The sequence below is a fragment of the Thermobia domestica genome, chromosome 15 (genome assembly GCF_964235325.1).
Source record: "Thermobia domestica chromosome 15, izTheDome1.hap1.1, whole genome shotgun sequence".
NCBI classification, from domain to species: Eukaryota; Metazoa; Arthropoda; class Insecta; order Zygentoma; family Lepismatidae; genus Thermobia; species Thermobia domestica.
This window is the reverse complement of record NC_137468.1, coordinates 82223747-82248144: the sequence shown is the minus strand read 5'-3', so window position 1 is coordinate 82248144 and position 24398 is coordinate 82223747. Positions and strand designations below refer to the sequence as shown.

Genomic DNA, 24398 nt, shown 5'->3' with positions numbered 1-24398 from the left:
CGTAATAAATAAAGATGTTAATATACATGAAATAAATGAAAATGTTAATATAAATGAACTCTAGGCAATTGTAATCAGAGAAAGTCGAAATGCACAAAATTTCAATATTATAAACAAAATTCTTTGGAAAACATCTAAATTTGACTGTCATTACTCGTAATTCTTCCATGAAATGCTTGACATCAATTTTTGTATAACAGACATTACTTCTACACGTTTACATTAAAAGTATCTTCTTTTATTCCTTAATATTTATATTATTTGCGTAAAATTCGAATAGAACAATAACATAAAAGCAAGAATTGTTTAAAATACGAAGTCCTTATAGGAAACATAAATTATGAACTTCAATATACATTCTCTCGCATTACAAAAATGCTTGTACTCTATAACATGAAACATGAATAATACGATTAATATTGCGTTTGCAATCATAGGAAAACACATGAATAGTATAAAATGCAAATATCGAATAAAGCATAACATTAAGACATTGGTTGACATAAATTGAGTAACTACGATTATAGATATAAATTCAAAGATTAAATAACATAAATTAAAATATCTTAAACCAAATTTCATATCCATAAAATACTTTCGTTTTTCTCTTTTGAAGACTAAGTTCCCTCTGTTAAGTGAAATTACGTTGACTCATAGCTTCAGTTAAATTACTCTGTATTCCACAATCTTGAGTACTTTCTGAGCGATTATGCACTGTTACGGCATTCGGATTTCCATTAATGTAATTTCTGCCATCTGTAAATCGATTTTGTGTAAATATGCGATGATTACTGTTCCTGTTGAAATTCCGGTTATTATTTCTAAAATTCCTGTTTCCATTTCTACGATTAGGTTGCGTCTGATTACCGGTAACATTGTGACCATTTGCTGTGCTATTTAAACAATACGAGTTAGAGGTATTTTCAGATTGTATATTTAGGTTACGAACAGGAGAATATTGTATATGGTTACGACCAAAATTGCCTCGACCTCTATCCTGCCCTCTATTACCACTTTGCGCTGCAGATTGACTCTCATAATTTTGAACAAGCATAATCAGATGGTTAAAATTGCTACACTGCGCAGACATTAATAATTGCTGTAATCTAAAAGGTAATAAAATTCTAATAGAAGCAATGATTCGGGATTCTGGATGACTCGGGTTTAATTATCTTAATTCGTTATATGTAGAAACCACAAATTCAGTAACGCTCCTATGGATTTTTTGGATTGAATGGTTTCGTTCTCAACAAGGCATCCCTATTCGCTATCATAAAATCGTTCTCGTAATTGGATAGCAAAACGTTCTTAAAGTCTAAATAAGTACCTAGGCTATTCCTTATTGCCTTAAACCATGTTAGACAAGGTGGCAATAATATATGTGGTAGTAACTTTAAATATTGAGATTCGTCTATGCCCATTAGTTCGCACTCATCCTCAAATTTTTCGAGGAACCCCCTCGCTGGTATGTCTTCCGGTACACCACTAAATTTTGTAAGTGATTTTACTTCACTAAACCGTAACGATTTACCTGTATTAGCCTTTAAATACCTGTAGCGGTTACGCTTCTGATGGGATGATCGTCTCACTCTTCTTTCTCCTTCGGTACTGTCTTCATTACAACTCGAGGATTGATTATCTTCAAGAGTTGCTCTGGGATGATGACGTGTAGATTCCCAACCGATACATGTGGGATGTACAGCATTCATGTGCCCACCATCTTGCACTGTACTTTCGTGAATACACTTTTCTTTAATGAAGTTCACTTCATCTTGCAACTGCTTAATTTGATTGGCATGTTCATTTACCGTTGTCTCTATAATATCTACAGAGTCCTGAACTTCGGTGAACCTCTGTACCATCTTGCCCATTTCTTCATCATAGCGCTCAAACCTAGCTGCAATATGTTGATTCATTTGACTTAATTGTTGTTGTACTTGATCAAATTTGCCATCGTAACATTGCTGCAATTGCTCTAACCTTTCGTCAAAATGTTGAGCTTGTTCTCTAATTTGTTGATTCATCTTTTGGTCTAATTTTTCAAATTGCTGATTCATTTTTTCAAACTGTTCATCATTTCGTCAAGCTTGCTCCTAAGCTTGATGAGCTTGATCCTTGATTTGTAGTGATATTTCCCTTAATACGTCCATCATGTTTTCTGAAGAATTCATGTCAGTGTGTATAGTTGGATTATCCGTAGCACGAGAAGTCTTCCTATATATTGCCTTGCCACTTCTTAAAACAGTAAGATTGACGTTGGGCTCAATGTTGCTCGTTTTACTATCCTTCTGAACGATACAACTTTTCCTCTCGGTGTTCCGGCACCAATTTTATAACGATAAGTCTTCTCTCTGGTTCTTTAACATTAAATATTGAGCCATAAAAACACCAATTTACCTTTTCGTTGCACACACTGTTTAATAAACATGAAGGAGAAGCTTAAATCACTTTATATAAAATCTTCTAAGATGTCTCATTTACTAACTCTCCATAATTCTATTTATTTTCGGTCGTCATGACGACGACACGAGATCAAATATAAAAACATTTGAATAATCTTTTTTTAATATTAATACTATAAGTATATTATGTCTCTTTCTTTCTCTTCTTCTATTAGTAGAATCTGCCTAGTGTTTATTTGAAATACATTGTAGCCCAAAATTACAAGTAAAATAAGAATGGTTATAAGTAAAAATATACAATAATGATTACAAGTAGAAATATACAACATACCGTTGTAAGTTATTAAGTCACACAAAAAGTCATAGTCACTTTCATTTTTATTTATATATAAATTTTATTTCTATTTCTTTTTATTTCTAGGTGATAGGATAAAATAAACTATGGTGATCATGAAAACAATCGAATTGATATATCAACGAATTTACACGCTTTCTATGGTCCTTACACACGAAGAAAGTGATTTCAGGAAGTCCTTTCATTTGTTTATCCGTCCGTTTCTTCATCCCGATGTATAAATACCTAACAATCTCTTAGAGACCATACCGTTCAAATGTCTAAATCGAATTTCAAACTTCGGGTTTTTATAAGATTTTCTAGAGGACTTTTACAAATTTTCGTCTTGTCCCCAAAAATAAGGTTAGTTTACTAATGGGTGAATATCAAACTTGCATTTTCTCTGAAAGAGCTCGAATCATTTTGTTCATATTTCATAAATAAATATTCTATTAATTATCTATTTTATATTACCTGAAACATAACCCCTGAAAGAAAAAATCCAAAAGAGTTAGCTTATTCTTGAGAATGATATTTTTCGGACGATTTTCTCGAAAAACTTCATAGGCGATTTCACTCATATTTCATAAACAAAAAAATTTAACAGCCCTATAATGTTTTCCCTAAACAATTTCTTCTGGAAAATCTCACAAAGGGTAGTCTATAGTCTACTCTTGGGGTGAATTTTTCTTTCAAGCGGCTTCTTCAAAAACTCCTTAAACCATTTTGTTCATATTTCAAAAATAAATATTTTACTGATGAGCTATTATCTGGCGTACATTCACTATTGGATGTGGTTTTTCGGATATAGACTTCATATATAGACTCAATCTGATTATTATATTACTTTAGTTGTTTCCTAGAATAATCCATATCCATATCATTGTAAGTAATCTTAACGTTTCTTTTTTCTTTAGATTTTATCTCAAATCGCGTTCTCCAGAACTAATTAGACATGTGGTAAATACAATAATTAATATATATTTTAGCATGTTTCCCATTATTTTATAATTTATTTATAAAATCAACTCTCTTCTTTAAATATATACGTATATCTATACATACAATTAACTTTAAATACCCTTTTTCTCATTTCTTTGTATATTAGTAACTGTCTTTTTTCCTTTGTTTAAATAAACTTCTGCCATATTGATTAACTTGACATTCGTGTTAAAGATGGCGTGTGTACTGATAATGTACTATTTGTGAATTATTGTTTAGGATCATATTTTGTGAATATTCATGTAAGCTATTTTTAATAAATTTCTAATACATTATAAATAGCATAAATAAAAGAGCATCATCTGACATAAAAAATAACTCGTGTAATAAAATCCCAAATTGAAGATTGTAAATGTAGTCTATTTAGCAATACTATATCATATTTCTGAATTTTCCTCGACATTGTTCAAAATACCAAAGATCCAACAGTTTGAAATTAAGGAGTATGTTTAGCAGAAGGGGTCCAGAAGCACGTAAAAACACAAAATTTACAGTAGAAATGGATGATGCAAGTGTTTAGACGTAACATAACGTTACCAAATCTAACATAACGTAACCTAAACTAACCTAACCTAATATAAGTAGAAATAAGCGATTTTTTTTTGAAAATTATGCTGGACCCCTACACTAACATAACATAAACTAACCTAACCTAACCTAAGGTAAGCTAAACTTAACTAACTAACCTAAACTAAACTAAACTAATCAAATGTGAATAGAAATTACGAAAATTGTAACATTTTGTTAGAAAAAAAGAGCTGAACCCCTTCTGCTAAACATAGGCCGAAATCAATTATAAACATAAAGTTTTGAAAGGCGTATTTTAAATTATATTATTTCATGATTTTTAGTTTGGCAGACTGAGGCATGGAAAGAGATGTCTCCCTCAAACAAATTTTTATTTAGCACTTCATGATTGTTTTATCTCTCTTTATTCAATTAAAATTCACACCTAATTCTCTATTTTACCTGATATTGCTTCCTTTAGTGCTTAAATTAACATTTGCTGGTGATGAATTGGCATTATTTTATATTTTTCCTTCAATAATCATAAGGCTTTTAAATCTCTGCTTGCTTTAACACTTGTTTATTTATATCGATTCGCAAAATATGATTCTTTCCTATATTTATACCACATGGTGCGGACCGGAATACTTGTCACCACTTTCCAAATATGTAACGCGCTGGTATAGGTCAATAAAAAAGGGACATTACATTACTACTACTACTACCACTATTACTACTACAACAACAACTACTACTACTATACTACTACTACTACAACAACAACAACAACTACTACTATACTACTACTACTACTACTAATAATAATAATAATAATAATAGTAATAATAATAATAATAATAATAATAATAATAATAATAATAAGAAGAAGAAGAAGAAGAAGAAGAAAGATTAAGGCTGATTCAAGGTCTCTTATTTGACCGAACATTGGAAACAGTAAATAAAATTTTAAAATTAAAAGCATCTCTCTTTCAACCTGTAATTTGTGTAGATGAAAAAAAAAAACAGTAGATTATTAGATGCTAAGCTTGTTCTTATGCTAATATTTGAATATTAAAATGAGTTCCACTGTAAACCGCCAAAAATATACAACACGTGTGATTCATCTACTGTATTTGAAAATTCTCAAAAGTCATTTTTTAAGCATGGTAAATATGAGTTTCATTACCGTCCTTTCTTTTGGGAGAAACAAATTACATAAATTTTCTGAAACAAATGACGATTGAAATAAAAGGTGGTCAATGTTTACGTTCACTACCATACATTTGTTTATTTTTAATTTCGTATCATTTTCATTTTGTTTCTCTTCGTACCTTTCTTTATTTTTTCCCTCTTGAAAGAAAAAATTAATTAACGTTTCTAAAACCTTCCATTTTTGTTTTTCAGAAACTTTAATATTTTGCGGTCGTTAATTGTTTTATTCTCGTTACTATACACATTCCGTCATAGCCTGCAGTACTTCACTGAAACTTGTAGAATTTGCTACATTTCCGCCAGAGTTGCCAAACCACGCTAGTTTTAATTCTTTGTGCTGGTACATAATATAAAGCTGGTTTCAATGATAACTTTATGAGACATTAATTTATTCGACTTAATACAGATTTCAATTTTTTTAAACAGATAATAGTAACAAATTACACTGTTAAAAATAGTTCCTTAAATTTGAGAAACCGTTTCTTATCTGTGCACCCAGACAATATTTTCTTAGAAATGAGATTTGGCAATTCTCATTCATAAGGAAAGTAACAGTATACTTTCTGGTTTCGCGTTATACAACCTCATCTAACTTTCTCCATTTCTCAAGAATGAGAATTTCAAAGTTATATCTCTAAGCAAAGATATTTTCAGTGCAAAGACAAGGAACGGTTTCTTAAATTTAAGAAAGTATTTTTAACAGTGTACTTTCGGCTTTTAAGCACTTTATTATTATTATTAGTAGTAGTAGTAGTAGTAGTAGAAGTAGTAGTAGTAGTAGTAGTAGTAGTAGTACTAGTAGTAGTAGTAGTAGTATTGTTTTCTGCTTTTTAGTGTGTTCTTGAAGTCGATTAGTTTTCCCATAAGTTTATTTAATTCTTTCAGTTTTTCGTCACCCCACTAGTTTACTTAGACACCTAAACTGGAAGTAGGGCACTTGTTTTCTATTTTAAAAAAGTGTGTTAGCCTCCGAAACATGCGTGGCCATCTCTCTCTCTATCTCTCTATCTCTCTCTCTCTCTCTCTCTCTATATATATATATATATATATATATATATGATACTAAGTCAGCCGTTTAACAGTCTTACAGTCTAGCTCTGAAGATTATCGTCATTTTCTTATACAGTTTACATGGAACCACACAGAAAAAATATTCTTTCAAACAGAAAACAATCATTAAGATCGATGCGTCCATATTGAAGTTATGTGTGATTATACGCACAATCATGATATTAATATTGTCAGTCATCGAGAAGTTTCATGCTATCATTAGACTATACGAAGATTATCATTAGCTCTTTATGAAGTTTGCACGGAAACACAAGGGAAAAAAATACTTTTTCAAATAAAAAAAATGAATTATTAAAATCGGAGAACCTTCGTCGAGGTTATGAGTGATTGTAGACAAAATTATTGATAATCACTGTCAGACATTGAGGAATTTCATGGTCTTCTTCGAAGACTATCGTTAGATCCTTATGAAGTTTAAATGGGACCACAAGAAAAGAATGCTCTTTCAAACAAAAAAAAAGAAAGAAAAAGAAAGAAAGAAAGAAAAAGAAAAGAAAAGAAAATTTTTACACCTTTGTCGAAGTTATGGGTGATCACACAGAAAAGGTTAGTAATGAACACTGTCAACTATTGAAAGGTTTAATGAAAAAATTTAATTCCAAAGACTATCGTTCGATCCTTTTGAACTTTAAGTGGGACTAATACTCTTTCAAACACACACACACACACACACACATATATATATATATATATATATATATATATATATATATATATATATATATATATATATATATATATATATATATAGGTGCATCTTTGTCGAATTTATACGTGAACATAGACATAATATATATTGAGAACCATCTCTTTTTCGATTTTTTGTCTGTTTCGAAATCGGTTAAAAGAAGGGATTGTCAAATTTAAACCGTAAGCATTAAATACATAAGAGTACAAATCCAAACCAAGTTGAACTGAACGAATGTTGCTGTCATTTCCTTTAGATAGTTCTGCAAAAGTCTACTGTGATGAGTATGTGTTCTCGTATTGTAGCAGGAAAACTCTATTTAAATTATATATATAGGTGCATCTTTGTCGAATTTATACGTGAACATAGACATAATACATATTGAGAACCATCTCTTTTTCGATTTTTTGTCTGTTTCGAAATCGGTTAAAAGAAGGGATTGTCAAATTTAAACCGTAAGCATTAAATACATAAGAGTACAAATCCAAACCAAGTTGAACTGAACGAATGTTGCTGTCATTTCCTTTAGATAGTTCTGCAAAAGTCTACTGTGATGAGTATGTGTTCTCGTATTGTAGCAGGAAAACTCTATTTAAATTATTATATATATATATATATATATATATATATATATATATATATATATATATATATATATATATATATATATATATATATGTATGTATATGTGTATGTATAAGTAAAAAGAGTACTTGTTTCTTACCTTAGCTAAAGCCACATAGGGAAATTTCTCGAATGCCAGTTGGTAATCTTCTCCCAACTGGCCCAGTTGCTGCCCTTTCATAATCCTTGCTGCAGTAACTGTGGATACTCCCATGCCATCACCCACAAACAGAATTATGTTCCTCGCTACACCATGGTTCATTGGCGAATGAAGAATCTTTTTAATGGTGTTTTTGGCTTCACTATACCAATGTTGCTTATCTGTAAGAAATATATAAATTAGTTATTAGTGTTTCGCTCTAAAAAATACTTTGGCTACACCTACTAGAGTGGAACGTTTTCTAGTATATGTATAACAGGTTACTTATTTGAGTTGAATTTGAAAGTTCACATGTTTTAAGGACGAAATTACAGAACATTTCAACGATCTGGCTGCTGAACTATTATAATGTAGACTACCTTATACTAACTAACATGTGATAGTAAGCATCTTTGTAATGAAACCGCAATTACTTATTTCTTGTATACGCAGCATCCTTAAATTTTAAATCTCCAGTTCTTCATTCTATTTTTCCTCCTTTACAGTTTTCTTTACGTTTAGAACCACAAGGAAAGGAACTGGCCATCCTACCTTTATTCTACTACCTTAATCTAGATAAATAGGTAAGAATTTGGCTTCGAACACTTAAACAAAACAAGACAATTGCCGAACACCTAATGATTTTCATCCCTAAGTCCACAATTTCTATAATTATTAAGATGAGTGGACACCGTTAAGCTGGAGTTCAGTTGTTCTCCAGACTTATTGGAAGTTGCTATAGGGAAAATAATTAAAAGAAAGGGGACAAATACACTGAGAAGAGGTGTCATATACCAAAAGGGCCTAGAAATAATAGTAAGTGAAAACAAACTAGGGTGATAACTTTTTATTTTTTAAAACAGGGAAGAATATGACGTGAGTATGCTAGCGCTAAAGTATTCCTGTTTTCTAGGAGTGTCTTTCAAAAATATTAAACATACTCTTCCACTTTGCTTCATAGCTGATGGATTAAAGTGAAGGGTTCTTTATTATGCTGACATTGTTCCCATGACATCTTTCCTCTTTTGACATGTTGTGGTTTATACAGGGTTATCCATGTTATCCATATAAATCTTTCATTTAAAAATTTACAATTAATCTTTGGATGATGTTATAAGTGCGATATTTCGTGTGATTATTACAATAACTGCAAGAAAACCAATTTGGAGACTAACAGAAACAAACATATGACTATAATTGACTATTAATGAGAAAAAAATATTTAATGCAGTATTCCCTTATGAAACAGGTTTTGTTTTGTTGAAAATGTACTGAGTAATAAATTTTGGCTAGAATACAGAGGGTATTTCGAGGAAAGGTTGATGTTCATAATGAACTAACAACTCTTTCGATGCTGAGGGCGCTCGAGACAGATTGGTTCGTTCCTCAGGGAGAGTGGTAAACATCAGCCAACGATGTGTCAACTGCCAGGCTTTTGTTATTCTAAAATCAGCCATTTTCTCCATAAATGGTTCATGGATGAGGTGTGGTACGTCAACACTCAAAATGTAACAGCAGGAGCCCGTAGTTTTGTCCTGTAATGAAGCTCTATCAGAAGCTAAATAGTGTGTGTGTTGGGGAGGGGAAGAACGGCCTATACTGTGAGGGTTAGTCTTACATAATGGTCTGTGCACCCATCCATGGTTGTGATTCGGGTATCATGTTCCATATGGATGTAAAACACAGAAATTCGAAAGAAGTCGATAGGTGAACACACTATTGCTGTCTGCAGAAACATAACATATGCAGGGGGTGAGTTCTGAGGGTTCGGACCCCATCTTCCGAAATCCCAACTTTTCTGTAAACTTAGTCTAATTTAGGGAATAATTTTACATATTTTAATATAACTTATCTCCATGTTGAATTTGAACCACCAAAAGCTTTGGAACCTTCCCAAAACAATTTTCTGCATACCTACCTGGCTTTCTGAATTCCCAATATTGTTATCAGAACAATACTACATTCTAGAAAAAATATTTGATGTGTAATGTCGTCTTTGAAAATTATTGGACCATTTTTTTCTGACGAGATTGTATAAACCGAGGTTTACGGTGGCATATTCAATGAGTTTGACGATATCAAGTTGACAAAGAGCTTATTTTTAACAGAATAGCTCTGCATGTGTCATCATCCGATGCCTGCATGCAACTCATAACCAACTTCTTCGGCGATTGATCAATTGCAAAGCACCTGGATGGCCTCCCAGATCATCCACCTTCACCACGCTAACTTAACTTATGAGACTACTTGATAGATAGGTCATAAAAGTACGTAAGAATAGTCCAAAAATATTAGATAAACTGTGTGAAACCGTTACGAATGAAGCTAACAGCATTACCGCCCAGTCAATTAATAGTACGAGCTTGTTATAATTCGCTTATTTATAGTTATTAGTTATAGTTATTTATGTGATTCATCCTGTATTAAGAACAAAAACAATTCCAGTAACAATGAAATTTAAAGATATTGCAAAGCTATGTACAAGATAAACTCACGATTTTTGTGAATTTGCTCCGTGTAAATCAGCTTCTACCCATTTTGTCATCATTCAAGGAATTTAGGGAACAAGTTTTCACTGGTAGATGCAATATTTCAGCAAACAGAGCACAACTCTTTGCCTTTAAGTTATCCTAAAGACAATGATGTGCCAAAACTAATGAAATCGTGTGAAGAAATAGTCTGAGAATATAAGGAACCTTATTAGAAGGACTTGGCAATTACCTAAATGCAATATTACGTACTAAATTCTTGAAACTGCAAAGGGGAGGACTTTGATACCCAATGTATGAGCTTGACTCGCCTTGGACAAACTAGAGGAATATTTCAGTGATGTTCAAGTATAACGAATCTACGATACTTTCTCGAAATATTAAATTCTTCAATTGAATTAGCGTGTTTTGGAAAACGTTAACTTTATAATATGTTCAAAGATGAAAGAAAATATCAATTGATAGATTTGAAAAAAAATACTGTGCTTGAGTATAAACTATCATGAGTAGTTTTCGAGAAAACTGAAAAACTAATTTAAAAATACGTATGCCATTCGTGGATAAGAGAAACAAGCACAAAAAAGTTGAAAATAATGCTGAAACATAGTCTTCATGAAGCCTTTCATTATAACATTATCAGGATGGCAGTATTCACACTGGTTAATGAGGTATAATGATCTTATACTATCATTAAATATTTTTCAATTAATGTTTTTAAAATTGTATGTATTTATCCTAAGGATAACTGCGAGGGTAATCCCAAAAGCAGTTCCCCAAAGCACTAGAGACTCAGGGAAAGTGTTTTTACAGATATTGACAATGCTGTTTTATTTGTTGTTGGACTCTACTCCCAAACAAGCCTCCGTGCACGTCGCTAGGACGCTCAGTCTTGGATTGACATCCGTTTGTAATAGAGCCCCCGCTTGAAGTTAACAACAAGTGTGAAGTTTGCACAGTTATTCGGGGTTTGAAGGCAAAAATAGTTTTTCTTTAAAAAAAAACCGATTGAAACTCATCGCCAATTAATGGAAGTGTATGGGGAATCATGCATGGTTGTCGAAAAGGGTCCAAAAGTGGTGTAGGAAGTTTACAGCTGGTCGTACGGAAATCACGATCGCCAGTTTCTGATGAGACAGTTGCAACGGTTGAGCAACCCCGTGACTAGAACCTTTTATTTCAAGTGTCCACCTGCTGGTGCTGCTGTCGATGTGTGTTTTCCGGTACCTCTCTCGAAAGAGGAAGGACAAGTTGCTTTGTCGAGATATTTCACTATTTGAATGTGGACATGGTTGCCACATTGACGGGCTTTGCTGTGCACTGTCTTGTTAGTCACTTTAATTATCCTACGATCTTCATTTGCCAAGACCAAACGACTGAATGACAAATTGATAACACAGCCGAGGTCATTCGCTGCTTTCCCCAAAGCAAAGGGAAAGCTACCTCCGTAAGTGAGAGGCGGGAGTGGGGCTGAAGCATGTTTGACATATTTTCCGAGGGCACACTTGAAATAGAAAAACTCTATCACCTGTTTCCTAAGTTGAAAGAATATGTGGCTGGAACGCACTTCAGCAAGATGATTAAAGATGAAGCTCAACGCTTTAAAAAGAAAAAAAACTGCCACAGCACCTACAAAATGCATTGACCGAAATGACAAGAAAAATTTTAAAAATGTGCAAACTTTAAAATGAAGTAAATATTGTAAATAATCATTTCTTTGTATTTATAAAAAAAATACGAAACCTTACCTCTTACCCTCGTATTAAATATTTTTCTCTCAAGAATTCCAATACATTTAAATATGCATATGGAAGGAAATTGAGTTAATTTGCGAGACCAGCCAGACTCTTAAATAGCTTCCTGAGTATACTACGATGCATGAGTTCACGAATGGTATCATCTTTATGTGCAATATCGTTGTCCCCTATGGCGTTGAGACGAGAAAGTAAGAGTTTTATTTCAAGTATATTACATGTCGTTATATCAAAGGGAATCGGACCTAGCACGAAAAGAAGCAGCCTTGATTTTTGGGAAATCTAGATGAAATAAACTCTTCAGTATCGTTTGAAATCCTCCTCTATGTGCGTGTTGCTGTATCAAAGTAACATATCACCTTTAAATTGCATTCAGGCGATCATTGGAACATCACTCGCGTTATATATATATATATATATATATATATATATATATATATATACAATACAAGTTGCTACCTTTTATCCTTTTTTGCCTGGTTCTTTACCATTTTTAACATCGGTACTTCACCGCGTCAGTGTTTACTTTCTGAATTTAAGATAAGAGCACGGAAATCTCTGCTGTTTTTTTTTCTTTTTTTGCTTAATTTTATCTTCCAGTTTCCTGATTCTTGTAGCCAATTTCAAAATATAAAGGGGAAATGTAATATAAAGCAGATATACATTTCAGTCATTTGCTCTTCTTCCTTGGAAAATATGCTTAAGATATAGTCCATAGTCTTGAATGGCACAATAGACCATGATGTAACAGATAAAGCGCTCAGCACAATGAATCCCTTGTTGTTAAATTATGCTATTGAGATCCGTTCATGAATACGTAATATGCAAATGAATAATGCATTGCGTATGCCTTATTTTTTCTTCCTCTCTGCACTATGTGAACAATGTCCGCAGCGGTAAACTAACATCCGTGACATGAAACTATTAGTTTGTTTATCAGTGCTAACACTCACAAGAGAATACTGCAGTTTACATAATCAATTTGTGTTTATTAGTGTAGTTTTTATTTTATTTTTTTATTTAAAGGTTAATAAAATTTATTCACAAAACAGTAGTTAACACAACTTCCAAATTTCAACTAAATACTTTATTATATATTCTAACAGTAGTAAAATAAAAAAAACAAGCCCGAAAAGGTTTAAGCCATCTTCTATACTTCTGCAAACTTTGCTTTAATAGTTAAATGTTCAATGTCCACAATATTCAACCTTAAGTACGAGCGCAAGCATAATTTTAGGTTTTTCCAATGGTGGACTAACTTATTACAACCACTGGACTCAGGCATGTCGCCCCCCTTCGAGACCAGAAATGAAGAAAATTAAGGAATTATGAAACAAAATGAAATGAGAAAAAGAAGGATCAGCATTAAAAATAAAAAATAAAAAACTACAGGAAGCTTTTGGTTACTCTTTCTTATGGGGAGATTTGTATTACTTGCAATACATGGTGGCGAGGTGAGCGAGATATCCTGGAAGAGTCAGGAAATTTGAAATTTCTAGAAAAGTTACGGAATTCTCAGAATTTCTGCTACTTAGTCAGGGAGATTTCAAGCTTCCGAAAGTATAGTGCCGTTGACTAACAGCGTGGACATTTTTTATCATAATTTTTCTTCATCGTATCCTTGCAGAATCAAACATATTATTTCAAAAACAATTTTCTACTGATCCTTTAACCTGTCATTTGGAACCGGCAGTAGTTGACAGAATAATAAAAACAAAAATTCATATGGAAAAGGAGTTCTATTAGCATTTGATTCAACAGAAAAAGGAACGCAGATATTGTAAAATATTTTACAAGACATTATTGAGTATGTATTTTTTTTTTATAATAGTGAATATGTACTTTTCATAATAGTTGAGATCATAATGAAAGGAAAATTGTTATATTTGAAAGAACAAAGAAGGGAACGTCAATATTGTAAAATCTTTTTCAATACTTTTTTAATTTCTTTTATTACTCGAGATTTCTTCATGGTTTGTTATTAAAATACTTACCAACATATCCTCATTTTATTGTCCTAACAAACCAATATATGTTGATAGTAAAGTAGTTTACATTGATCAAGCTCCTGAGCCTTCAGAATTTCATATCACGCCCTCCCCCCCCGTTACGAAATCCTGGCTAAACGAACCAATATATGTTCCAGTAAAATAGTTTAGAATGATCGAGCCCCTGGTATGATGATCACAGTATTTCATGTCATATCACGCAATCCTGGCTACGTGCCTGACTGGACTAATTAGAATACTAAGTTAACGCAGAAATAGGATTCAGCTCCTCTTAGTTTAATATACTAGTAGGATATTCCTACCGAGCACACACGTGAACAGAGCTTATTAAAAGTGGGTATTAACTTCTATTTCGAAGCTTACGGAAGAAATGGGAGTATACACCTCCCCGAAATTCGACTAAGCAGCTTTAGCATTACTAACGAATAACACCTAACAACTAACGGGAATTTATTACCTCAAAAAAAAAAAAAAAAAAAAAATGAGTGTTGACTCGATTCCCTTATCCCATACAAGAATATATTCCGGCTATATGTTTGCCTTAATTTGACGTTTTCTTACGTTTGTATCGTAAAACAGATCTTTAGGAAGAAATTGAGATGTTTTATCCAGTTCATATTGATCCGAAGCATACCTTTCCAATCAAGAGGCAACCACTGTAATGGAGGAAATGCTCACAAAGAGAAAAGCAAATAATTAATGAATGTAAGATTGTATAGTCACAGTGAAGTTTTAGTGATTAAGTGCTATGAATGATAAATACAGATAAGTTATTATGGAAGCGAAATGCGAAAAGTAAAGACTTACTGATTAAGTGTTATACAAATGACAAATACAAATAAATAATTATGGAATGAATAATTAAATACAAAGAATGAAGTCTTTGTGATTAAGCCCAGTGAATGGTGAATACAAATGAATGATTATGGAAGAATTAGTGAAATGCGAACAAAAAAGTCTTTGTGATTAAGTTCAGTGAATGATAAATACAAATGAATGAAATAATTAGCGAAATGAGAACAGTGAAATTCTATAGTGATTAAATCTTATGAATGATAAATATAATTGAATGATTATGGAAGAATTAGCAAAATGCGAGCAATGAGTTTTCATGACAAAGTTCTTTGAATTATAAATACAGATTAATGGTTATGGAAGAATAGAGAAATGTAAAAGCTTTGTGATTAAGTGTAATGAATGATCAACATAGATAAATGAAATTTTGATTTTTTTAAAGTTTAACATCCCACGCATGTGTCATTAGGCTAAAAAAGACGATGGTGAGAGTGAATTAGAAGTAAATAATAGTGAAAATATTTTTTTCTTCTTACCCACCTAGACCAGCCGGAGGGCTAAAGATGAATGATTATGAAAAAAAATTAGTGAAATGCTAACACTGAAGTCTTTGTGAGTAAACCCTATGAATGATAAATATAAATTATTAATTATGAAAGAAAGGGAAAGTTTTCAGATTTACGTCTCACGTCATGCCCTATAGACTAACGAAGATAATGTTGAGAATGAAGATAATGGGAGGAACCGGAGAAACTCTAAGGAAACTCACGCACACAGTGTTTCTCCATTGCAAAGCCCACTCGACGCGAACTGGAATTGAACCAGGGACCTCACACAACAGAGGTGGACTCTCTACTGAGTCACTACGGCTCCTAATAGAGGAATTAATAAAATACGAATGGAGAAAATAGAGAAAACCCTCAGACACGATATTGTTCACCCATCCATCCATATGCTTTGTGATCGAACCAGGGACCTCTTATAACAATAGGAAGCGTGCTTCCACTGAACTAGCATAGCTTTCCAATACAATCATGTGAAAAAGTGCATTTCCCTTAAAATATTTCATTCTATCTATATAAATAAAATGCTGTATAGGAATAAACTGTTTTATATCTATCGCACTTGGCTAGGTGCTCAGTTTGGCAATTTCTATAAAAACTACGAAGGTATAGCCAGGAGTTTTTATTACTGAATGAGTTGTATACATGTAAACGTTGGATAATTATATTCTGTTGGATGTATCTAAACATACATCATTCACGTTTCAAATCCTCTTATTTGTGTGTAACGTTCCAGCGCTAGTTCATAATTTATGCATATATTTATTTTTCACGAGGAAAAATAAGTTTTCTCTCTCTCTCTGTGTGTGTGTGTGTGTTTTTCGCAAATCTTCTCAATATGAACTCAGTGTGCAAAAATACGTGCATGCATCAATTACAGCTGATTTAATTTATTATGTGGCCATAAGCATCAATCCAAGTTTAATAAATTTATACGGCTAATTGTCAGTTAACACACACACGAACGGTTTGAAAAGAGGAAATAGGCGCAATATTCTAGAAAACAAAGACAGGCATTTGTTACATTTCCAAAACATATATATATATATATATATATATATATATATATATATATATATATATATATATATATATATATATATATATATATAATGTGTGTGTGTATGTATAAGCAGTGTTCATTGTCATAAAATTGTTATTACACCTACCCAGTCTAAAATTCTACCTACCTAAAATTTTCTACACTCCAGTAGTACTGACTCTTTTTTTCTGATGTCGATATTCCCGCATCTCTTTATTCCCACTTTTGACATAACCATTTCGTAAAACCTTACTCCCGTGGTAGTACAGTATAACAGCAAAATGGGAAAATGAAATCTTTGAGTTTTACGTCCCACGATTATGCCGGCTAGGCTAAAGGAGACGGTGATGATGAGAAATGAATGAAATAGTGGAATAAAGAATGTGGGAGGAAACGAGAGAACCCCGAGGAAATGCCCACACACGGTCTTTGTCCACCACAAAGTTCACTTGGCGCGAGCTGGAATCGGACCGGGGTCCCCATGGACCAGAGGCGAACGCTCTACCACTGAGCCACCGCGTCCCTACAACACCAAAATGGGCCTCCGTTTCCCAGACTAGGAGCAATATGCACAGAAACAAAGTCTCCACTTGATAACTCATTCTTTTCTCGTTCTACACACGTATTTATGATACTTAAACCCTGCCTACAAAGCACAAAAACGTAGAAGTACCACATTCACAAGCCATAGATATCTAAAAGTCATCAACACCCTTTACCTCGCAATTTGATTTCACCGCCAATTTAAATGTCGTTAACCTAGCAAATTTAGAACTTGCAGTAAAAGGTCTTTTGTCGAGCCTGTTCAAATTGCTGGACCCCTTTTGCCATTTGAAATGTTCAAGTTTATCCCCATAATCCTATTTTGAGTAGGGATGCGCATGAGTCGAGTCGAGTCGAGATTTAAACCTGCCTCGACTCGTCTCGAGAAAATATTGTCTCGACTCGAAAACATGTTTCTGTCTCGACTCGACTCGAATTCGAGACAAAATATACGGGTTAAAATATACGCACACATCAGCCAGAACATTATGACTACCTACCTAATTGTCAGTATATCCACCTTTGACACGGATAACAACGACGACGCGTCTTGGCATGGACGCAATGATCCTTGGTAGGTCGCTGGAAAGAGTTGGCACCACATGTGCACACACAGGTCACCTAATTCCCATAAATTCCGAGAAGGAGGCGATGCGCTCTTACGTCACGTTCAATAACATTCCAGATGTGTTCGATTGGGTTCAGATTCGGTGAGATGGAAGGCCAGCACATCACTTGGAACTCGCCCCTGTGTTCCTCGATCCACTCCTTCACACTCCTGTCAATATGACATGGTGCATTATTTTATCGAAAAATGCCACTACCGTTGGGAAACATGATCGTCATGAAGGGGTGTAAGTAATCTACAAGTAGTGACCGATACGCATCGGCCGTCATGGTGGCTTGCTCGATCTCCGCTAGACACATGGATGCTCACGTGAATGTTCCCAGAGCATAATGAAGCCACCGCCAGCTTGTCTCAGTCCTGCAGTACAGTCGTCAATAAGCTATTCCCTTGGAACACGACGTATTCGCACCTTCCCATCGTCATGATGAAGAAGGTATCTGGACTCCGGTTGAGAAGCGCTGTGGTAAGTAACTTTCTATTAAAATGGTCCCAGGTTCGATTCAAGGTCTTGAAAATATGCGTTTATGTTTGTTGTGTGGTAGGGATTCGGGTTTTCACGTAGTGTAAGGTCTATAACCGTTCTAAGAAGCTTTGCGTGCTTTCAAGATGATACGAAAAAAAAAAAGTCCTATTATGGCTGGCCAACTAGCTCATCACGTCGACGTTGATCTGAAACAAATAAAAGATTACATTTCACTAAAACGGTTCGTAAGTTAGAGCTGATGAGATAAAGCTTGATTAAACTTCATTTCAAGCAATATCAATGTCTGGATTCGGCTATGGCTTAGCAAACGGTTCATCGTCTTAAAAACTTAGTCCCAAATATTTCTTCAAGACAATTAAAATTTTAAAATCAGTAAACGGCTATGGTTATGCCTTATGAAATGAGTTATGACCAAACAGATCATTGCTACTTTTTTAATTTTATGGAGTTTTCTCGTCATGTGAAATGATAAACTTTTATGACTATGAAACTCGAATATATGATAGTTATTGATGAAAAGTTACCTTTGCCCAAAATTGGTTAATCCCTACCTCTAACTTCTGGTTCGACCTTGAAATCCATTCATTAATTTTACACTTTGAATTTTAAGATTGCAAATGTAGTCGAAAACGTTCATTTGTTGTAAACCGTTTATTTCTAATGTGTAATCTAATTAAGTCATCACTTTCAAACCTTTGCTTATTTTTTTCAAAAAGTTTGTATAAAAATTTCGAATTATTTTCTGTTCAAAACTTTAAACGCTCAGTTCGAAAATTTTGGTTTGAAATTTTAGGTTCAAAAATTTGATTTGTAAATTTCGTTATATCTTTTTGAGTTTGACACAGGTTGAAACTTTTCATTCGAAAATCTCAGTTCGAATTTTTCGTTTGAAAAATCTTCATTTTTGTTCGAAATTTTAGTTTGAACTTTCTAGTTCTAAAAATTGGTATCAACTTCTTTTGGTTCGAAAATTTTGATTTCATGTTTCGAAAATTTTTAGTTTACATTTCTAGTTGGAAAATTTCAGTGTGAAATTGTTTGATTTGAAAAATTTGAAATTGACATTTTTATTTCATCTCTTTTGTTCGAAAATTTGTAGTTTTCTAAAATTTGTTTCGAAAACTTTTAATTCTAAAATTGCAGTTTGAATTTTTTATTTGAAATTTCGAATTAAAAAAAATATTTCAAGTTTTTTGTTTGACGGTTAACCGTGAAACAATTCCCTCTTTGCACTCACTGAAAAATTTTGACTAAAATATTTTGAGATGATTTTAACTAAACCGTCAATGTTACTAAAGATATAAATTACACGAACTAACACCAAGACCAAGAAGGTAACCTTAAAGTATCTTGGTTCTCTCTTATCAAAAAGCTTAAGAGGAGTGCATTAAAGGAGCAGTTCGACTTAGAAATGCACTTTTTACAATTTATTTCCATTTGTAGAGTTGAAAATTCTAAAAGGAATGGTGTTTGTTTGATCGCGATACGTTCAGCCGTTAGCGAGTAACAGAGGAAGAAAGATTTTGTGATGACGTCATTGGTGGTCAAGCAGCGAGAGCAGGCTTACATACTACACAGTGCCAAGCATTTCGTTTGTGAGAGGTGCGGTGGCACGTTCTAAGTGCGGTTTCCTTTTTCAGAACTGATTGCAAAGACTTACAAATATCATCTGCATGTAGAAAATAATATCTGATGGTGGGCTGTACAAACGTTTTTATAATATTATAAAACGTATCCTATAAAGCATTAGTTCAGCGTTTCAAAAGAAAAAAGAAATTCGAAACCAATATCATGTAAGCAGATGGCGGACGAGACTGCTGCAACACCTAAGTACCTTTTCTTTAATCATTCTTCCGATTCCCAAACATAAGTATGTTAATTTTTACGTTTTGTTGCAATTTTTAACGCTGACCCTATAATTTTGTGCTTCAAGGTATGTACAGGAGCGTAACATATGAGGCAAAAATGAAATAACATCTGTAAAGTTTGCCAGAATACGAAAAATACTACGAAAAACACTTCACCGGTTAAATTTCTTTTATTCTCATAGCTTTCCGCGGAACAACTCTCATCACCCGTTTCATCATCATTGTCATATGATAAAGAGAAATTAAACGATGAATGAATGTCTTGAGGAACAGTCATCGTCACTGTGTCCTTCTACAAGCCGGTATATTTCACTCCCTAATTTACATTGTATAGCTTATTTCTAAAGCAGTATCTTCAGAATCATGAGTGACAACGTCTCTATTACCTTCTAATGCCTCGTCTTGACTACAACCGTCAATTGCGTCTTGTACGATATTTGTACGTTGGTAACTGGACGTAGATCGGTGCTTGTTCAATGGCTCGGATTTTAAACCTTTCAATAATATACTTGGAACAGCATTTTTTTCTCAGTTTGCGTGTAAATAATTCTCCTGGCATTAGCCAGAAGTGGATCTAGACGGTAAAACTCAGGGGGGAGGGAGTCAGAACCCAGACTATGATAGCTATATCATGTTTACTAAAAACTTTCAAAAATATCTAAATAATAGCTTAAATCAATTTTGTCAATCAAAAATTGGGGGGCCTAGGCCCCCAGCCCCAGCCTAGATCCGCCAGTGGAATTAACTTTTCTTTCAGTAAACTTGACTTCTCGAAGGCCGGCTCTTCAAGATGTTTGGAACACAAGTGATTTTATTTGGTACATTTTTCCCATTGATTTTCTTGAGCCATAATTTATATCGATCTGGTGATTTCTCACGACTTGGAAAGGAAAAAAAGATACTTTATGTCCTCAGCTCTAATTACACAAGAATTACAACCGAAAACACAGCAGGTGTTAGGCATTTCTACTTCACTTCACAGACACAGCACGCGCTGTACTAACACGTGTTTTCTACTTCACACTAGTGTTTCTTTCAGAAAAAAAAGTTCTGGGGGGAACACTTCGTATTCGGAAAGGCACATTATTTTTACACAGTACTATTATATTTATTATCTTATAGACGTATTATTTTCGTCTCCTCCGGGGGAATCTCTCAGAGCTTCGGGAGACAGTGCCACCCTAAAACCATGTCTGGAAGAAACACTGTGTAACTTCGCACTTCAAACGTAATTACTGCTCTCTCTCTATACTAATACTGTAGGAAAAACAACTAATTAAAACGTCCCTCAAGAATTCAACACAGAGCAAAACTGCTAACAAAGTCAAAACACAATCTATTAAATCCAATGCACTATTAAAGGTTTATCAGCTGCGTACAAGGGAGTGATTACTGACTCACATTGCGTTTCTCGCGTATCCCACCAGTGACGTCAGCATTTACGATTCATCAAAAACAAATGCCTGTAGAACCTGATCGAGACAGCCTATCAAGATATAAAAAATACGGGTCTCTTATTTTTTGTTACTCTTTCTATTGCACCAAACTTGCTTTTAACTGGAACTGCTCCTTTAAGGTACGCATATCTTCATTATATGTAAATAAAGTGACAGTAAACTCTACTTTGAGAGCTCACACAACGTCTATGTAGAGCATAAATCCAAACCAGCACAAAAATTTGTTAATATCAGTCATATAAGCCATCATCGAGAATCAAACTCATGACCTTCGGAAACTAAATCTAGCCTGTGCGTGCCTATAAGATAATAAAGAAAATACATGAGGTTAGAAACCTTCCCAAATTATATCTTTAGCAATTTTAGGTGATCAAATACTAAAATTAGTTCTGGAGACCATGACTTTGGTTCTGCCAAATTAATCCACCAATCATGAAATTTTAGTGTTCATTCATGTACCCATGCCCTATAAAAGCCTATACTCATGACGTCATTATTATTTATCCACGAACGGAAACGAAAGGTAGTAACTAGGTTCAGCTAATCACTTCCCTCTTTTACCTTCTCTAGGAATGAATGTATTCCTTCAAAGTAAACCATTATATATAGGGCCGCGGTGGCTTAGTGGTAGAGCGTTCACCTCCGGTGCTTGGGGTTCCTGGTTCGATCCCAGCTCGCGCCGTGTGGACTTTGTGGTGGACAAACACCGTGATCGTGGTTTTTACTTGGTTTCTCCCGTTTCATCCCACTTTCTTAATTCCACCATTTCACTCATTTCTCATTATCACCGCCTCCTTTAGCCTAACCGGCATAACCGTGGGACGTTAAACTTAAAGATTTCATTTTCATTTCAATCGCACCAGTAGAGAGTGCGATGGCTCAGTGGTAGAGCGTTCATCTCTGCTGTATGGGATCCCTGATTCAAACTCCGCAAAAGTAGTTTTGTGGTGGGCAACATTATGCTCGGGATAGTCCAATTTTCTCCCACACTTTCATTCATTTCCCATCGTCACCGTCTCCTTTAGCCTAACCGACATAAACGTGGGACGTAAACCTAAACATTTCATTTGCACCAGTGTTAGTCCAATTATATACCATCTCGTCAAAAGGATAATAATCTCCAAATTTTATACCATAAACGGGAACGGAAAAAAAGCATTCGTAAATCTGTACTATTTCATAACGTAATAAATCATCAAGACCATATTTTTAGTAATTTTATACCCATGATAAAAAAAAAAAATCATCATAACCTCTGATCCAAAACTCCCAATTCAATGACGTCATAGCAGGGCCAAGGTACCTCTGACTCATTCGCACCAGCGTGCATGGCCCCTGAATAATCATAAGCAAAATTTCAATAGGTGACGCAATCCCGGGCCAAAGCATCCCTGATTCATTCGCATTAACACTATGGTCCATGAGGCCCCAAATTGGATAATCAAAAGTTAGATCAAGTCAGGTCCTTACTACTCACTGTTGTTCTGATCGTCACTAATCTTTTCTACCTCAACTTCCGGTACGAATGCAATTCCTTCTCGAAGCGACTTTGATCCACATTGAAGACATTGGCAGCTGGAATGTCATCAGTGATGATTAGATCACGCACAGAAATAGAATATAACATGTACTTCCATGTGACGTTTTAGTAGCTGTATCTCCTAAACCCTTTGATCTTTGCATAACTTCCCTACTATATTGAGCACACTTAGTACTACTCTATCACATATGTCTCTGGCAGCAACTCAATTCACCTAAACGTGACTTCTACTTGTGAGTTTTCTTTCTTAATTTTATCTAAAAGTTACCAGAATCCTTCAGCGTAACGAGAGACGCACGAAAAGCATAATATAACAATACTCGAACCATGTTTATCATTGGAGTATATTGTGTAATGATTTGCGTATCTTTAAACGTTGATAAATACTCTTCATTATGTTTGTAGAATTATGTAACACTAAAACAGTGTTTGAGATATAAGATTTGGGTGATCTAGTGCTGCCCACGTGACTTGTGAAATTTCTCGTCTCGTGAAATTGTCGAAAACAAGACGAAAATGGTCATGTTTCTCGTCTTATCTCGAACTTAACGATGCAGTTTTCGTCTCCACACTCGTCTTGTGTTCCCACTATGTATATAAACTATAGTTTGTTATGAATGCGTCAAAATATCAAATAATACTTTCAAATATACAGACCAAAACCATATCCACAAATAAATTAAATGTCGTCTCAAATCAGGGAATTCGTGTTATTATTCAGTTCAAAATCTTTTGTCGTCCTGAATTCTAATCAGAAATTTGAAGTTTAAAATATATAAAAAGATAACTATATCTGTTGTGTTGTACGGTTGCGAAACATGGTCGCTTACTCTGAGGAAAGAACGCAGAGGGAAAGTATTTGAGAACAAAATCGTGAGACGAATATTCGGATCCAAGAGGAACGGGAATAGAGAATGGCGGAAACTTCATAACGAGGAACTGCATAATTTATAACAACGTTTACCAAGCATTGTTAGAGTCATCAAGTATAAAAGGTTCAGGTAGGCAGGTCATGTATCCGGAATGGAAGAAATTAGGAACACTTTCAAAGTTTCAACTGGAAATCCAATCAGAAAACAACCATTAAAAGACCTAGGTGCAGACAGAGGTACAGTATTAAGATGGATCTTACAAAAATAGGAATACAAAGTAGAAATTGGCAATCCAGTTGGCAAAGGTCAGAAGTTAATGGAGAGTTTTTGTCCTCCGGGATCCATTGTTCTTAGGGAGAGAGTGAGAGAGAGAGGTTA

General features: G+C 34.1%; 1 protein-coding gene across 1 annotated transcript in view; it reads right to left on the bottom strand.

Moving 5' to 3' along the window:
• The window catches only part of LOC145671113 (alkaline phosphatase, tissue-nonspecific isozyme-like), a 524627-nt gene that overhangs the window by 279825 nt on the left and 220404 nt on the right, over positions 1-24398 (bottom strand). The window contains exon 2 of the mRNA XM_081739901.1: positions 7941-8161. Within this exon, the coding sequence (XP_081596027.1) occupies positions 7941-8161 (221 nt within the window). The remainder of the gene's footprint in view (positions 1-7940; positions 8162-24398) is intronic.